At 34.8% G+C, this 19738-nt stretch overlaps 1 protein-coding gene across 1 annotated transcript in view; it reads right to left on the reverse strand.

Moving 5' to 3' along the window:
• LOC143251652 (rap guanine nucleotide exchange factor 4-like) overlaps window positions 1-19738 on the reverse strand; it is a 249897-nt gene that overhangs the window by 70403 nt on the left and 159756 nt on the right. Inside the window, exons 9-10 of the mRNA XM_076502913.1 lie at window positions 19233-19354; window positions 2150-2390 (exon numbers count right to left, since the gene is read on the reverse strand). Of these exons, the coding sequence (XP_076359028.1) occupies window positions 2150-2390; window positions 19233-19354 (363 nt within the window). The remainder of the gene's footprint in view (window positions 1-2149; window positions 2391-19232; window positions 19355-19738) is intronic.

A 19738-nucleotide genomic window follows, 5' to 3' on the forward strand; every position in this document is an offset into this window, starting at 1 on the left:
ACAAAGCGAAATCTTAAAGTATCTGGACTATGCTCGCTATGTAAACACAAAAAAGAAAAACATAGACATAAATTTCAGTTGTCCGTTTAGCACTAGTTATTTTATGCCTTTCCTAACAAGGTTTATAAAGCAAGGTTAAAAACAGGCCAATGGAAACTAATGGTCTCCTTTTGCTTCTTTTTACAGCAGATGTAATTTACCTCAGAAGAGATTTTGGTATGTTTCTTGATTTCAGCTTCTTAGATGAAAAAAAGAAATTTTCCTTAGTAAAATTACGAAATTTTTGAGGATAAGATATATCTTGATGATATAAATAAATGAATATTTCAAATATCATTCTTAAATTTTCAAATCTAATAAATATATTGTATTTCAAAACGTTAATTATCTGAATTTTACCTCTGGTAATAAATATTAGTTATCTCAGTAGCTGAATAGTTTATGCACACATACACCTAAAAAACAATTCGTAATTCATTGTAAAATATTCCTAATATATTACAGTGTTTCAGTTGTTTATTTGTTATTACTTTTTATTCCTATCTGTTAAGTAATATTTTTTCCCAGTTCATTGGTCTGCGGTCTGAAAGATATAAGTGGCATATCATTATTTAGGTAAATTGAAATATTTTTGCTTACTATTTGTCAAGATAATAAACAGAATATTCAAGATACTATGGAGAAGCTCTACAGAATCATACTAATAATACTTAAGTTTGACATACATTAAAATTTTTGTCCTTAATCATTACTAAAATATGAACATTCGTAACAACAATTACAACGTTTTACCTAACTACTAGACACCAACTAGATAATAATTAAGATTTTTACGTCCCTGATAACTGTTACCAAACACTGAAAATGATCTGACAACAAATAATTTGTTTTTACATTTAATTTAATCAACTCTGGGACCGTTTTTATAATATATAGGAAAATTTACATTCCTTCTCATACCATGCCTAAATGTCGAATAGTCCTAAAGTCAATTAAGAGATTTTTCTAATCTTATCATTACCAAATTGTGAATAATTTGAGATGGCAACATTATTTTTACTATCCAAACATACATAGTTAAAATGCGTTAAATTATTAATAAATATCATTTAATATAATATAAAGCAGAAATAAATAGGTTACTAAGTCGAAAAATATTTGAGCGTGAAAAAAAAAGATTTTAATATTATGCTCAATAATATTTCTGAACTTCTGGCTATGAAACATTATGTGTTGTATCAACTGTTTGTGTGTTTAAGTATAAATTATTAAAGTTCAATAAATGTCTTCACTATTTCTCTGTAGCATACACATGACTATTTTCATGCAATTTTACAATAAAGTTATTTTTTGAAAAGCTAAATGTTATGTGGCATACCTTTAACGCTGCTACAAGATGACAGCATTCTTAAAGGATAACTACATTAGTGTTTAGTAGCTTATAGAGTTCCCACTACATAAAGTAGAACTAAAATCTATAATAATTAAACAATCAGAATTATATAAGAACATAGATTAAAGACTTAATACTGAGAATTATTATCGTAAAATTCAAAGCACAGTTTCTTACCACACGAAATATGAAATCGAATCTTCGTACATCTTAAATGATACGATTAACAGTAAAAGAAAAGTAAGTTAAATTGAAAGCTATGCAAACAAATGAGTACTGTTGTTTTTATATAATAAATTTTGTATTGAAAATATTATACCGGTTACACATCTACATTTCGTAGTTAACGTATGTTTAATTAGATTAAAAGTTCCGATAATACTGCTCACAAGTTATAATGTTAATATATCTCTTTATTATCTAAAAATAGATATGTAACTGTCTTGATTTTATTGTATTGGTTTCAAAACTTCGAAGTTAAATGCTAAAAATCAAACAGGTCCAGAACTACAGAATTACATAATATATGTTTGCCATGTGCATAAAGTATGTATTGTATAAATCTGAGTTTATGAAATTGAAGAACCTCATCAAAGTGTATAGCAACTGAAAAACATAAATATGTTATTTTGTATATGACATCATATAGCGTCTTTAACAAATAAAACAACACAGTAGCCACGCACACACATACAAAAATGGTTGCAGAACGTTTTGTTGGTAACCTTATAATGTTAATTATGACATTTTCCTTACCGTGTGAAATCACTCCTTCCTCTAACAGCGCCTGCCACATACCAATAGCCTGAGCTCGAGAGTGAATACGCACAGCACCTCCTATCGCTTGCTGCAGGAGCCAGTCCACCATTTCAGTGCCGACAAGACATCTACGTATCGTTTTTGTATGATACTTCCTGTCACGAATAAGATGAGGTGCATGGTTGAGAATCATTGTGCGGAACACCTTTCCCACTCTTCTCAATTGTGCAGAAGGTTCCTAGAGAAATAGTAAAAAAGAATTCAAATACTGTAGACAATATTTATAATTTTCAAAGAGGATTTCGCAAAATATAAAAAAATGTTGTTTAGTCATATTGATGATGAATTTTAAATTATTGGAAAAAATATATTTTATTACAATATACTGTTTTTCACTGCAGATTTCCTCCGGATTTACAATGCATTAGTATACTTACAAAGTTTTTTCGAACTGTCTGCGCCATATGTTCAAACAACATGTACAATATGCTCAACAGTACAACTTCATTGTGTGAGACTGTCTTGGTTTATAGTTTTGTAATATCAACATATTGTTTTACCAGCCAGCAAGGATATATGTATTTGTTAAATGTCCAAATTATTAACACAGTGTAGGAATTAAAGCCAAAGTAGCAAATGAGACAATATACAATGTAAGCTTTGACAATTTTTTTCTCGTGAAAGGACACGATAAATAAGTGATCAAACATAGCTGTATGGTGGAGCATTATTTTTACAGGTAAGTGAATGTAGTATTAAAATATATAACATTTGACAAGCATTCCTACACTTACAAGTACCATTATTATGATCTAGTAAGATATGAAAGCCAATTTGTGATGCAGCTAATGCTTCCCAATACTCTATGGAAGTGGGATACTTTGGAATTTATTTTAATGTACGGACAGAAGAGAGACAAAAAGTAAATAGACGTGTTTTGTCTGACCACAATATTGTAAATATATTAAGCAATTATTTAAATACTGATCTGCTCAAAGAAACATTGAACCAATACTTGAAGAAAACTCTGATCACATTTTTGTAGATACATTGAGGGATAAACTTAACACCACTTTGCTCACAGGAACATTGAGCAACTATTTCAGGAAAGCTCATCAGAAACATATGTTCCTGTTAGAAAAAAACACACACCTAATACAAATGTTCGTCTGTGAAAAAGACAATATGTACATATTGGTTATTACACAGACCCACGATTTTAAACATCATAAAATTTATTTTGGTTTATATAACGAATTTTCTACAATTCAGCTACTCAAATTTAGATAATAATATTTCATTTTTTTCTATCACATAAGGATATTTTTTTATAAATCAGGAAGAAAACTCTTACTTAGATCAAATTACTATTTCGTTTACCACAATGAACAATTATTATTACTATGTTTTTAGCAAAAATATAAATAAACTGAAGAAATTGGAAGAACATTGATATCAAATTAATATGCATCTTCATTCATTCTCAATTTTTATGTGAAATCTACGTCTTTTAGTCTTAAAACAACATATTGTGGTCTTTCTTTAAGGTATTGCGTCTGGAGTACCTTGTTTCAATGACCACCATTAATGAGCTATCTTGCTGTTGTTTTACCTTCCCTGATACCTCCTCTCCATTACTCTGACATCTTGATGGAGCCTTTCTCCTTGTTTCAGGTTGAAAACAATCCCCATCATCATTTCTATTGACATCAGTTTCAGAATCAGATGAGACAGTACCAAGAGTCTCTGGTGGAGTAGGTATAGGTACATCAGGTCTTACAGCAGACTGAAGGTTCGGATAAGAAATTACTTTTTATTTCGAGTGTTGTAGCTTGCACGTTGTATGAGCAAAAATAACAGTCATCTCCATGGTTTCTAGGTTCATTCCAGACTGGTGTAATTTCAAAAGGTAAAAACTTTTCTCATTTATTATTCCAAAATTCGTGAAATACGCTTTTTTTGGCGAATTCTGTAATATTTTTGTCCATTTTTCTTTACATCAAATTTACCACTAATATTGCAAAATATGTTTTGGTAATTTACACAAATTCTAAGTTGACATAGTAATGAATAAATAACATTGAAAAGAGAAAATAATGTTGAAGTCCACACACAAACAAATACTATTCAGAAATGACACCTGTGGCTTATTAACCGTTTACTAGCGGTGTGTGTGGGTTCAAGAACAATCGATAAGACTTTCATGTCACGATTGGAATAGAGAAATCTATATACAATGACTGTCAATATTTTAAACATAACAAAATGAGACTCGATTTCAATGAAAATAATTCACTTGTGTAAAAGTACATATGACGTTTTGTGAAAAAATTGTACATGATAGAGAAAAATGGATATAATTCTCAGATTTAATGCATAAGAATTACTGATTAATGTAGAACGTGTAAAAATTAAGACAATAAAACATTGTAGGCCTGTGAATTATCAATTATTTCACTGAGTGAGCTTAAGCACAGTTCATTGCTGCATTAGCTGAGCAATGAATAACTTAGTTTGGAACACCTGAAGAGGCTCATCTGGTTTAAGGAATCAAATATAAAACCCTGTTGTTGACAAGGGTTTGGTGTGACAAAAAATTTATGCTTCACTATATTATTGTCAGATGATTTAAATAAATGGGTAGTAAAGACTACCAAGTGTATTTTTACTATGCTTGTGGACTCAACGTGACTGATTAGAATGAGCACCTGGCATTACTTTTGTCCTGACGGGCTATTTTATGACTAAGCAACAGACAACTAGTTGTTCTCCAAATCCATTTATATTTAAATGATAAATACATCTCTCACTGGATTTTAGGACGTTCTTTCACCCAGTGCAAATATACTGTAATGCCCACAATTATATATGGAGTGACTTTATTTAACAGTTGTTTAATCAGTTGAATTTGCATACCAACATATGATTCAAAAGACAATATGCCAAGAGATATTTTATGACAAAACTTTAAAGAACAAAACTTTAAACCCGATGACGGAAGTATAGGCCTGAATAAACACTTGTATATGTAAATAATTCGGTTGTAGTAAAACTAGTCTATATCTTATATATTGATAAGTAAATTATGTGAATTATGTCTAATATCAATGTCCCATGATACACATAAACACATTAACGAAACAAAAACCGTCAATAATTAGCTTCAGGAGAAGTGGTTATGTTACTAATAAAATATAAGTGTGTTTATTAATAAGAATAATACAGTTGTGTGATCACGAATTAGGTGATAAGAAGCAAGACTCCCGCAATACATATCTTCTGGAAGTCCATGAAGAATTAGATGAAGAGATACTAATGGATACGCAGTTTGACACTGATGATTGGCTGAGGTGCCGACATCCTCATCCTTATTGTTGTTAGGATGGTCATTAGCCAGCTACCTGACATACTAGTGACTGAAAATAATTAATATACCTTGTTTTCATGGTGGTTCACGGTAACGTGTCTCCAGGGTATTGTGTAATATCCGCTTGGTTAAACCAAAGCTAGGAGATTCATATAATTATTTAAATGAAAGGATATCGTGAACCTTTCTTTCTCAGCTACAAAAGAATATTTAGTAGTAAGTTATTGGTTTTATCGTTTTGATAATCATTTAATTTACCCAACAAGTCGTAGTAGCATTTCAATCATCAGGTCATGCAGTATTTGTTAGGCTAACACTGATGTGATTGTGGTGCAAGTTCCCAGAACATACATTTCTCCTACAACAGACTATATATGTGTGTGTATATTTCCTAACTGACAATACAAAACGTGATATAGATAGACGATCATAGTAAGATCACACACTTCTACTATTTATTTCTATGATTAATTTTATTTTCATAATATCATTGAAAATGTAATTGTCTGAGGAAATGTTTTTACTCAATACCATTTGTGAACGAATTGGTTGCTACTTATACACTTTATGTTGACTATCTTTATTTATATTCATAAAACATAATTCATGTATTAGTCATTAAAAAGACAACTCTGAATTTATTGTAAACAGGTAAGTCACAAAACCTGCTTGGTTAGAAGTTTTGGTCAGAGCTTTTAATGCTGTAAGGTTGATTTTACTTAATAATTTGAGGGCTGGTTTGTAGTTTGGCTTCTATTTCTCCAAAAGAAATAGTACCCCGCCCTTCAAATCTGACATTTGTAGAAAAAATTCATATTTTTGTAAGAATTTTTGTACTCACTGACTGATAAACTTCTTACTTTATTGATAGAGGCTGGTATATCCAAAATAGTTTGGGTAATTCAGCTGTAAACCAATATTTCATGGAAGATATATGGATTAGAAATCCACTAGTAATGATAACTAGAATTCTAAATATAAGATGTGGCAAGGAAATTAAATCCTATAGGTTAACGATTTTTGTTGGTTTTTTTTTGTAAAAATAAAATATCATATTTTAATTGACTCTGAAATTTAAAATTACATTGTTCATTGACATTCTAGCTTATCAGAAGTTACGATGAGAGGTAAATTTCATAACTATTTTTCAAACAAAAGGCCAATAATTGTAATTACGTCACTACGCGATTGATGAATCCGCGTCAGAACAAAATAGATACACTTAATGAAAAAATATTATATCCAACTAAAACAATACATTAAAACAACAACAGTTTCGAAGTTAAAATTTATTCACTAAAAACGTCTTATTCGTTTAATTTCTAAACAAAACATTTTTTTAATCGGCAATTTTGTCAGGGGTTCAATTCACCTTTGGGACACAGCATATATCCTGATGAAGCTTTGCTATAAGAAAAAACCACATACATTATAAGTGTCGTAGTATGTTTGAAAAAGCTTTGACAGTTCAGAAACACCACTGAGTTTATTCAGAGTACACAGAAATCAACCCAAAGTCAAATTGAACCCCTGACTGTAGAGTTGTAGATTCGCTAACTTGGCCTTGTATCTTGATTACACGTGTAGTTTTAAATAGTCGCTGTTTCTCTATCTCTATTGTGTTGTTGTAATGTCACTGCCTCTGTCTCACCTTCGAGAAGTCACAGTCTAGTAGTCTGAGCACCCAGTACTAACTTAACGTTTCCTCTTTTAAATAGCTATATGGAAAACTGAGGTCGAGTTCTCCTGGAGATGGTAAATAAGGCACTCGTCTGGTAATCTGCAGATCACAGATTCGAATTCCTGTCAACGAATATGCTCGACCTGTAGATCTTGGGGCGTTACAATGTGACTGTCAATCCCATTATTTGTTAGTAAAATAACACCCCAAAAGTTGGGGGTGGGTGATGTTGACTAAAGTACTTTCTTCTTAGGCTACTACTGCTAAATTAGGGACGATTAGTATAGATATCTCTTGAGTGGTAGCTAGGCGCAAAATTCAAAGCAAACCACATCAATCTTCTGATGATGTAGATTTAGTCCAATCTGCAATAACAGCGATAAAGTAAGAAAGCTCACTAGAAAAAACAAAATAATCCTGCGCTTAACAGTCCAAGAATAATGTGAGGTTAAGACACTTCTACTTGAAGTGCAAAAAAGACCACCAAAATATTTTCAGTAAAACAGCGCATAATGGACTTGAAGTCTAAACACTATGCAACAAACAATAGATATATACTGTACTTCTTTTTACTGGATGCCTTTAGACGTTTTAATGCAGAATTGTCATAGAAACAGCACTGAACAATCTATATTGATTTTGTAATTCCTTTCTACAGATGCCTACAAACATTTCAATTACTACATCCCTTCGGATACGTCATTGGGCTGTTAAGTTAAATTGTGAGCTACAAAAAACAGACGAAATATTCTTGTAATTGACAAATAGTACACCATACATTGTGGCCTTGCACTAGATTCATTATCTATGCAAAATCAAATGAAGATATTTTGAATGTGTAGGATATGTAGGAATTGCTGCCGAAAAAAAGTTAGTAACAAAATCACTCACATATATGACAGCATTATTAAAAAATAGTTTCAGATGTCCTGCGGCTTAATTTTTAGTGGACAAGGTTTTTTCCAATTTCCAAATCATTTTCTAAGACTTGACTTGAGAAAGCGTGATTATATATATAAGTGAGGGTATAGTATGGAATTTGTGATGGAGCATTTTTATCCTAAAAACTACATACACTGAAATGTTAAAATAACGAACACATGTTTGAAAATAGTTTCAATCACCCTCTGATAAAATGTGTTACGTTGATTTTAGACACTTGCCGTAATATTACATTAGCACAGAATACATTTTTTTGACAATAAAGAGATTGAATATCCAATTCTTCTAATTAAATGGGATTACATTTAAAATTTCATGAAATAAAAGAAAATTAAACTTTAATTTCATTTGGTGTCCAGATTAGGTGAGAGAATAAAAAGAGTTAAAGGTCTAAAGAGGCCTTCAGTTCTAAAATATCAGACATGATTTAATTTTTGTGTAAAATATAGCATTCAGAAATTCAAGAATGTGAAAAACAGTAAAATAAATGAGAATTATTGACAGGTTTTCAATTATGAAACTTTGTAGAATGGACGGAAACTACCTGTTGTGGAGACCCAAGTGCAGAGGACGACGTTTCGAAAGTCATCCGTCTTTCGTCTTCAAGTCAGTTTGTGTGCATAACGCAAACGTACTTGGCAGGGGTTTAGTTTAGAAAGAAAGAACTCTAAGTAATTAATGACGGGGGTTGAGAAAGGGGGTCGAGACATTTGCGGCACAAGGAAAGCAGGCCAGGCCGGAGCCCATAGTCCAAAAAGCCGACGAAACATCAACTCAAACGGCACGATTCAAGACCAGGCAGGAATACTGCCTTGGCTGGGATCTAAAGATCTAATGCATGAGATTTGGATGTGGGGGGAAACGGGAGTATCCCGAGAAAACTCACTTTCACAGGACAGGCGCCAAATGTTTTACCTGTCCTGTGCCTCAGTGCGTGTAGTAGTAATTCTGGATAAATATTTGGGTTAACTTATTATTCCGTTCTCCGAAGGGGGAACGAAAAATAACCAGGGGCAGTCAGAAACTGTTGTTTTTCTTCACCCCACACGAGGCAAGAATAAATTAGTCACCTGATCTCGAAAATCTTAGTTAACTGAATTAGAGTGGCACTTTGATTGTTAATCTAGAGTGATAGTCACAAATGACCTTGTGGAGTGTGTGTGTGTGTGTAGGTGCTGACGGTCTTTTATAGTGTTCTAGTGGATTCTGGAGAGCGTGTTGTGATTGGTTGGATTATCACTGCCTCTGAATGGAGAGATTTTCTGTAGGTTCAACCAATGGCAGCAACAAGTTACTCAACTCTATTCCGGAATCTCTGTTAAGTAAAGGTTTAATAGTGTTAATATAAAATGATTCTTTGATTTTTCTTGTCTTCCAGAATTTCTTTGTGTCGATGATTTTAGTTTTCTCCCAGTTTGTTCTGTGTCCCGTTAACGTGACGTGTTCTGCAATGGCTGAATTTTGTGTTTTCATGAGACTTGTGCTGTCTTTATGTTCTTTTATTCTTGTCGCGAGTTTTCTTTCCAGTTGAGTAACCTTTTGCTGGCATTGGTTGAATCTACAGGAAATCTCTCCAATCAGAAACAGTGCTAATCCAATCAATCACAACACGGTCTCCACAATCCACCAGGACACTATAAAAGACCATCAGCACCTTCATTGACTTGAATAGTGTAATTGATCGTAACATTATAACGCCCCCACGGCTAAAAAAACAACATATTTCAGCAATTACAAATCACACAAAAAAGTATATAAAGAACTAACCTCACGTATATATTATGTATTTCTTTTTCAGGTCTCGGGCACAGGACAGGTAAATCTTTTGGCGCTTGTCCTGTGAAGGTGGGTTTTCTCGTGGCACTTCCGTTTCCCCCCACAGCCAAATCTTAGGCATTGGATATTTAGATCCAAGCGAAGGTAACTTTATTGCCATGCCCTGAACCTGGTCGTTTGGCGTTTATGTTCGTGTTCATATTTACTTTGACATCTGCTTTTCGTGGTCTGGTCTGGCTGGTTTCTCTGGTGCTACCTTTGCCTCGCTCATCAATATTATGACCATCGTTTCTCCTGCACCCAAAAATAGAGTCAAAATAAAAGAAAAACAAAAACCTAATTTCAATAATCCTTCACGAAAGGGGACGAAGAGGAACCACAACGTTCCTGATCACTCCTGTTGGAGAGAGAATTCTTCATGCGTAATAGTCACAATACGTATTCATTCCACATAATGAGTACCGTGTTTTAGTGTTTATTTTTCGTTCTTAGTTTCAGAGAAAAAGTAAGGGAAAATGTCTGGGCGAGGCAAAGATGGCAAAGTGAAGGCCAAGGCTAAATCCCGTTCAAGCAGAGCTGTGCTCCAGTTTCCAGTCAGGCGTATACATCGTCTCCTTCGAAAGATTTTTCTCCCTCTAAACTAAACCCCTGCCACGTTAGTTTGCGTATTTTTTTCTTGCGTAATAGTCAAAAAACAAAAACCAAAATCACAAGAAGAAACAAAGCATCTCAGACCAGCGAAGAACAACTCACCGAAGAAGAACAGCCAGTTGTTTCACCACCAAGGCTACGTTTTTCACTATCTCCAATGAGCTTCACGTGTGAAAACAAGTTCATGAAGAAATGACTACCCGATCTACAAGACCGTAGCTAGCAGTTTTCATGTATACCACCGTCACAGTCCATCAGTTTTTCTTTTTATTCCTACGTTTCTTCCCAGCTACTTTCGGGTACGGTCTGGGTAAATTTCTCGGCGCCTCGGCCGTGAAAGTGGGTTTTCTCGGGGTACTCCCGTTTTTCCCCACAGCAAAATTTTTGGCATTGGATCTGTAGGTCCCAGCCATATTCTTACCTGATCCTGAAAAGAGCCGTTTGTTTATTCAGTTATAGTTTTAGTTTATCGAGTTATAGTTAATTTTAAATCAACTCGTCAGCCGCCATCGTATTCCGACTATGGGTCAAGGTCTGGCTCACTTCCCTTATACCGCCCTCGTCCAGTTCTCCCGTCTTTCGTATTACTCTCAAATACCTCATTCCACCTTTAAAATGTTAAAATAAAAGTAAAGGAAAAAAATCATGAAAATTTTAATAATTCTTCACGTGAGGGGACGAAGAGGAACTACAAAGTTCCTGACCACCCTTGTTAGGGAGAGAATTCATCAGACTTCTCTCTCTCTAAACTAAACCCCTGCCACATTCGTTTGCGTTTGCACTGACTTGAATGCTTGTCCTGTGAAAGTGGGTTTTCTCAGGGCACTCCCACATCCAAATATCAGGCGTTGGATCTTTAGTTCCCAGCCAAGGCAAAATTATGTCTGGCCCTAAATCGGGCCATTTTAAGTTGATATCTCATCGGTTTTTTGGACTACGGGCTCTAGTCTGGCTTACTTCTCTTGTGCCGCCTTTGTCTCGTTCCCCCTTTCTCACCTGTCTTTTTTATAATGCCTCACTGCACTTCATCAACTTAAACAAGTCAAAGCAAAATACAGGTAAATTCCCATGCAAAGTTAAACGATATTTCATGAGAGGGGACGAAGAGGAACCACAACGTTCCTGACCACCCCTATTGGAGAGATAATTCTTCAGACTTCTCTCTCTCTAAAGAACCCCTGCCAAGTTCGTTTGCGGTTTGCACTGACTTGTAGGGGACTCCCAGTTTAGACACCAAACTAGCAAGATGTGTTGTTTACCTCTGCTAATATGATGTTTTCATTGCCTGGACCTACCGCGCCAGTCTCGCCACCGGTCCCGCCGGTAATCGTTGACGGTCTACCGCTACATCTCACGCCGTTACAAATCACCACTTTTATCGACCAGACTAAGCCTGGTGCTACCATATACACTACAAGAACCCGAATACCACGACGAGGCGGAATTATCCTCTAGCCTTCTACACCAGCAGGTTTATCATATCTATGCAAGTCTTGGAATACAGAAATCAAAGTCAGTTGTTCACGCAACAAGAGCCCCGCCAACCTGTTCTCTGTTTTGCTCAAAGAAGTTGATACCTCTATTCATCCCACAGAAATCAAACATGTCCTAGAAACCCAAAGCAAGATCGAGACATACGCCGTGCACAGAATTTTCTCCAAAAATTCCAATCAACCTGCCATATTCATCATGACAGTTACTACTTGGAAGCATAGTGCCGACTACGTTATACGCAACGGATGTTATTACCGTATATTCCATTTCAGTGCCGAGCGTCCTCTCCGTCGCTCATTCAAGCCAAAAATACCCAAACCCCCCAGTCAACCACAAAATACTCCACCAACTAACGGCTCACCAGGACTAGTCATTGATCCACCACTGCTCAAGAAACAATCAACCAGCAAGAGTACCCAAACTGACTCCAACAGTAAAATATCACAGAATAGTCAGACTACAACTCTGGATATCAATACGTGTGACGCCTCAGCTTCCACTGAATATTTCTGCGCGATAAGTGAAGAAACACAAACCAATATCGCCAGTAACCACCAAGCTATCCAGACTGAACAAGACAAAAAGCGACTCACCAGAGCCTCCAGTAGACATCCGCAAGAAACCCAGCCAACTCTACCAGTTCCATCATCCACACATTCTCCCAGATAACTGAGACCATTATCTAACAAAGATTGATGACAGTAACACCAAGCAAGTTTACTAACGATGATCCTCTTGAATCTAATCTCATCGCCTCTCTACACGAGCCAAGCCTCTTCTAACACTAATCTGCGTTGTTAGATATATGTATCTAAGCTATTTTATGTTGACATTTGTTAATCCTTGTTTCTTTTTCCTTATAGATTGCTTCCGGGCAAGGTCAGAGCAATATTATTCGGCGCCATGGCCGTGAAAGTGAGTTTTCTCGGGGTACTGCCGTTTCCCCCCCCCCAACAGCAAAATTTCAGTTTCATTGGATCTATAGTTCCTAGCCCTGAAAAGAGGCCCGTCTTTAAGTATCTACATTTTCAGAAACTATGGTCACGTGTATTTACAGCTTTTTCCGCTGTGACCACAACTACACTAGTAGATATCTTCTAGAGCAGGGGTGTGCAACAGGCGGCCCGCGGGCCACAACCCGGCCCGCCAAGCCATTTAGTGTGGCCCTAGTTGTTGTAATCTAACCATGTGGCCTGATCTGTAATCCAACGCAAATGGAATATTTTTAAAAGCATCGATCCTACGGGATTCCCAGGCTTCGACTCGACAAACTTCTAAAATTATCTTTGCTAGAGAGGAGCAGGCCGAATTCGATTGGTCGGCCTCCTTAGGGCATGAATAGGTGACGTGCACTAGCACTATTGTCTACGGCTCAACGTCATGTCCTGAACCTCGCCTTCGCCCGCTGGCGACAATTTTCCCTAACCTCTGCTGTCCGTCATTCATTATTGGTGAAAATTTTATTACCTTTTACAGTTACTACAAAAGATTGAAGGTAAATTGATTATTATTTAGCATATTGTTGTGACTTTACTGAATTTATTAAAATTTTTGCTTTCAGATGCATCTGATTCTATGTACAGTGTGACCTCGTTATTCGCGGGGTTACGTTCTTTACCCTCCGCGAATAGCGAAAACCGCGAATATTGGACGCAGTTTTAAAACGTATATGTATGCGATTATATACTATATGAAATGCTTCCCAAACACTAATGATACTTATACTCATTGATGCAGTAATAATGTAGCAATATTGCATACTGTTATGTATTTCACTAAATTGTACCGTGCGTTACCGGGCTGTGCTTTGCCGTTTGCGTTGTTGGGGAAGCTGAGGCAGTCAGCCAATAGCAGTCAATCTTGTTTGGTGAAGACGACAATTGATAAAACGGCTTGATTGAGTAAATACAACAGAAATCTCCTCGAAAAGCCCTTTCAGTCTCTGTGACCTACAAAACGCAGTTCGCGCATAACCCGCGAATGGCGAACCGCGAATAGGCGAGGTCACACTGTATTTTGCTATTCTCAATTAATTTAAGTACCGGAAGGCTATGATCGGGATGCCAATTTAGAAACATGTGTTTCTGTCCATAAGAGGTTCCATGTGTAAATAAATTCTATGTTTTTTCTACTTTGCTATTTTCGTGAGAATAATTTTTGTTTTGATTTCAGGGCTAGTAAAATGTCAGCAGTTAAGAAACGAAAAATTGATGATGAGGAAGGTTATTCAACAGTGAATGGTGCACAAAATATCTTGTTGTCCCACATAATCAAGGTGTTGTCTGCCTCGTCTGTCAAACTACAATTGCAGTCATGAAAGAGTACAATATTAAGCGACATTACGCAACTAAGCACTCCTCCCAGTTTGATGAAATTGTTGGTCAGGCACGAAAGGACAAAATTGAACATTTAAAACATCCATTGAAAAGCAACAAGGTGTTTTACCACTTTCAAGAAAAATTCAGAACTGGTGACAAAACTGAGTTTTAAGCTTTGTGAATGTATGGCAGAAAAGGAAAGCCTTTCAGTGATGGAGAATTTATTAAAATTGTTTAACAATATTCACAGAATATGCATATCCAGAGAAAAATATTTGGTGGAGCAAACTAGCCTTTCCCGCTTTACTGTCTCACGCAGGACAAAAGATCTTTCAGAGGACATCAAAGAAACTTTGAAGAGAGATTGAATTCGTGTGAAGCTTTCAGTCTGGCTTTGGATGAAAGCACTGATATCAATGACACATCCCAACTTGTCATTTTCATCAGAGCTGTTACTGCAGGCTTTGATGTTTTCGAAGAGTTTTTAGATATGGCAAGCCTTTCCTCCACAACCACAGGACAGGATATTTGTGAACAAGTGCTTAAGGTTGTAGAAAAGTTTGAACTGAATCCTTATAAATTATGTGGTGTTACAACAGATGGTGCTCCTTCCATGACAGGTAGAACAAATGGATTCACCAAGAAATTTCTAACTGCAATTGGAGCACAAGACGTAGTTGTAAGCCATTGCATTATTCACCAAGAGAGCTTGTGCACCAAAGTTCTGGATTTTGCAGAAGTCATGAAAAATGTCGTCCAATGCGTAAATTATATTCGAACACGAGGATTAAATCATCGACAATTTAAAACTTTTTTAGATGAGCTGGACAGAGTATTCAGATGTTTTGTACTTCTCTGCTGTACGTTGGCTTAGTAGAGCTGCTACTTTGAAGAGATTCTGGAATATGCGAGAGGAGATTAAGTTCTTCATGGAGAGCAAACGTCAGAATGTGGACTTCTTGAGCAATGAGAACTGGCTGAATGACTTAGCATTCCTCACAGACATTACACAGCATCTGTCTGATTTAAACTTAAAACTACAAGGGAAAAGTCAACTTGTGAATAAGTTGTTTGAGCATATTTGTGCTTTTGAGAAGAAATTGGAACTTTTCCAGGTTCAGTTGAGAAGAGCCATATTGACCCATTTTACATGTCTTGCAACCAGGAAACTGGAATTTCCTAATCTGGATTGCACCAAATATGGAACCAGTGTACAAAAGCTGCGTGATGAGTTTGCAAACAGATTTCCAGATTTCAGACAAACTGAAATTAGATTGAAATTGTTCGCTCAACCTTTTGATTTGGCAGTGGAAGACAGTCCTGATGATTGCCAAATGGAACTCATTGAACTGCAGGCTGACATGGACACTAAAGGAAATTCTCTGAAAACAGTTTGCTAGACTTTTACAAACTCTGTGTACGTGAAAAGTTTCCCAATTTGTCCCGTCATGCACAAAGAATTGCCTCCCTTTTGGTAGCACCTACTGCTGTGAGCAATTTTTCTCCAAAATGAAGCTCATCAAAACCAAATGTAGAAGTCAGCTGACTGATGAACATTTGACCAGTCAGTTAAGAGTGGCAACCACTTCTGTCAAAGCTGATATTGACAAGCTCTGCAAGGACTCTAAATTTCAAGTGTCGCACTAAAATGATCACTCATGCAAAATATAAAATATTATTGCTTGCATTTTGAGAATTTTTTTTAATTTATTGTGCATGTACACGAATAAGCTTGTTTTTAAGTGGCCCGCTTGATTGATGAAGTTGGTTATATGGCCCACCGACGAAAAATGTTGCACACCCCTGTTCTAGAGAATGTGTGCTGCAGCTTGTCTGACTCTTCAGTCGCTTTCCGGTTCACCGAGTCCTTTTTGCAGCTTCGACCGACGCACCTCAAAGAGATAATACACCCATCAACGATAACCAAGGTAATTTACTACCACCACTCTAGTTTAGTTAATACGTGTTAGTCCAATTCAGTTATTAAATTTCTAATTATGTGCTAAATTAACTCCAGCAGCGTATGTGGTGAAGAAAAACAAGAGTTTATGACCGTCCTGGGTTATTTTCCGTCTCCCTTCGGGGAACTAAATGATAATTTAACCCAAATACCAACCAAATAATAACTAACTTGAAGACAAAAGGCGGAAGACTTTCGAAACGTCGTCCTCTACACTTGTGTCTCTACAACAAGCAGTTGCTATCCATTCTACAAAGTTTCATCATAAATACTCTGCTTAAACAATCTAACAAAGAATGTTTTCAGTGTGCTGAATTATAAAAACGTTTCGCTGAATGTTTTGAAAATCTAATTAAACTATTATAGAAGAGGTATTGTGATGGGATTTTAAAAGAAAGTACCTCTCACTTCAAAAACTTGATGTGTGCATGTAAGTGGGGGAATTCGATGCTATTTTTTCCCTATGCGAATGCAAGTTATCAGTGTTGTAGAAACTGTTGTGCTTAAGTGTTCTCCCTTCACATTTGAATATATTATACCATATATTTTCCTCACTTTGCATTGAGCTTTTTAAAGCACACAATCCAGGGAAATAGAAAACAACCCCCGTCTCATTAGACTTAAAATGTACTCTACGGAAATTGTTTTGTTCTTATATCAGTGTTGTGCCACTGTTGTTGTAGTTGCTTGATATTTTGTTTTAAAATTTTGTTCACCAGAACTAATCTTTGTCGATGTGACAAAATATTATGAAATACATTTGTTGCTGATTTCTTTTTAATACCAACTAGCATAAAATTAATAGAGTACCAGAAAGAACGTTTTAAATTAACTTTCTGAGAAACCTTTATTTACAAGATACACAAGAACTTAATTTTTGCTGACTAAAGACATGTTACTCACTAATCACTCCTACATTGCATTTAAGAACTTGTTTCAAGTATGCCGAGATGTGATCTTCCTGGCCTTTCTGATTCTGTTTTTATATAGTTTTGGAAGTAAGTTTGAAAAAGAAAAGATGAATATCAAATATATCGGTAAGATAACTGTCCGTTGTTCAGAATTTGTTTTTAGGAGCTAGTATTTAACTTAAATATACGTATCAGTCATGAATTTGTGAAGTTGTGCATGTGTGTCACATATGATGCGAAAAATTGTTTATAGATTTGTAGAACCAAGGCTTCCGATATACTGGAAAGAAAACATTCTGAAAACAGCAAGTAAATTTTTTTTCGAGTAAAACGTTCTATAAGCTAATTATATTTTAAAATGTTTAGCTCGTGAATATTTACAATGCAAAAAGACGCTTTAGGGGTTTACGCTTTGTATAACAAGAATTTTGATGTGATGCTTTCATTTCAGTTTTGTATTTTGTTAATTGTCTGAGACTAGACGAAAGTGTCCCATTGATTTAACATTTGCATTAAATATGGGGCTATAAACGTTTTAAATTCGATTTATCATATTCTTTTAGCATTATAAAATTCTTCATAGCCATGCTACTAATTTAGAATTTTCATAATGAACGATAAAATGTTTGAATTTGAACAAAGCACATGTTCTAAATGTCACTCAAATAGCACTCAAACTTAGCTTCCCGTGTTCTTTAAGCAGTTTTAATAAATTATTTTATAACGTTTACACAGAATTATCATAGTATTACTGAAATGTAGGATCTAAACAGGATAAAACATATTAATAAATTTATGTTCAAACAATCTTACCACAAAAAAGTTTTACATCAATGTTTTCACAAAATATAATAAAATTTTCACAATAAAATGTTTTTCATGAATTGTTTACCATCAGTTGTTCTCAGAAATAAGATTATGTGATAAAACGTTCTTCGCGAACATTGAAATAAAATGACCATTATAAAATTTTAACAAAATTCTTATCATTGTAATAAAACAATCTCACACATCGTTTTGTAAACCATTCTAGAACTAAAGACAAAATTAACAAAAGTGGCCAAAGAATATCCTCTCAAAAAACATTCTTAATAAACGAATAATATACTTAAAATAAAAAGTGCCTTAAATTAAAAACAAATTACTGAAACCAATTCACTTTAAACTAAAAATAACTAAAATGTAGATTTGAATATTATGGAAAAGATATTTTGAAGTGTATATAACACTGGAGTAAATCATGTATAATAAAAAAAAACGTAAATACGCGTCTATATTTTTCGATATTCATACAGTAAAGCTCAGTGCAATGTCTACAATCAAATATAGTGTAAACCCTGTATGGTCAAATAATAGTCATGTCTCTCTATTCTTCCTACATATATTTTTTGCAGTTTGTATAAAATTGAAGGAGAGATCCTGAATAAAATGCAGAAGTAATTAAGTGAAAATATAAAAGGATGAGTAACGTTGATATTAAAGACAAACAAGAAATGACAAACGTCAATTAGTTAGTAATGTTTACATTATTTACAACATTTATTCTATTTTAACAAACTGGTTGATCCAGGATTTCTGTTATTGTTAAAAAACTTACAATGCTGCCTATGAAATTAGAAAAGTTCAGTGTGTCATTCCTTTTCAGACAAAATAGAGTTAAGTAGCTTATGAAGTTCTTTATCGTCTTTAGAATTAACTTAAGATTAAGATCAGTAAAGATCATTGGACAGTCGTAAACTTACAATAGTACATTCTTCCTTGATAAATATTGATAACTGGCAATAGTCATAGACTCTTTTCTTAAGAATGTAAATAACAGACACTTTCAAGAGACATTTTTCATAAAGTTTAAAGCAACTCAAACCTTAGTTTTTTTACCTATTCGCTTGTCTCTTCTTTCTAAATATTACACACGTAAAAATATGATTATTTATTATTCAGTAACGTATTACTGTATCAAGTCGCGTAATATTTACTCACCTGTGTGATAGGTAAAGCAGGATTTTGTGCTTCTGGGGAGGAGGGTTCTGTATTTTTACTAGCTGGTGGGAGGTTAAGGTGTGTTCCGTTTCTAGGTTTCTTATCCGTTTGTTTCGGAGAATCTATAATCCATAAAACAGACAATTGGTTTTATAAAACACTGAAATTAAATATTAATCGTATCTATTATACTTATTAATAAATATCCTTCTACTTATACGCACAAAATCAGTTGTCACCATCGTATTACTAATTAAAATATTTAATCCAATTTTTAACAGGTATGTATCTTTGTGATGAAAGAAAGAACTTATGATGAAAGAACTAGAAAAAACTTTAAAAAACCTCTGAATTTTAACAAACGAATTAATTCAAAATGTACTCTTAAACAAGTTAATGATTTTCGCTTACATGGAGGCATCTGCATTTTAATGCTGGAGTATATCTTCGAGATTTTCCTTTAGCAATATTGTTTGTTGCATTTCAATGTATCAATTCACTAAAGA

The sequence above is a fragment of the Tachypleus tridentatus genome, chromosome 6, assembly GCF_004210375.1.
Source record: "Tachypleus tridentatus isolate NWPU-2018 chromosome 6, ASM421037v1, whole genome shotgun sequence".
NCBI lineage: Eukaryota > Metazoa > Arthropoda > Merostomata > Xiphosura > Limulidae > Tachypleus > Tachypleus tridentatus.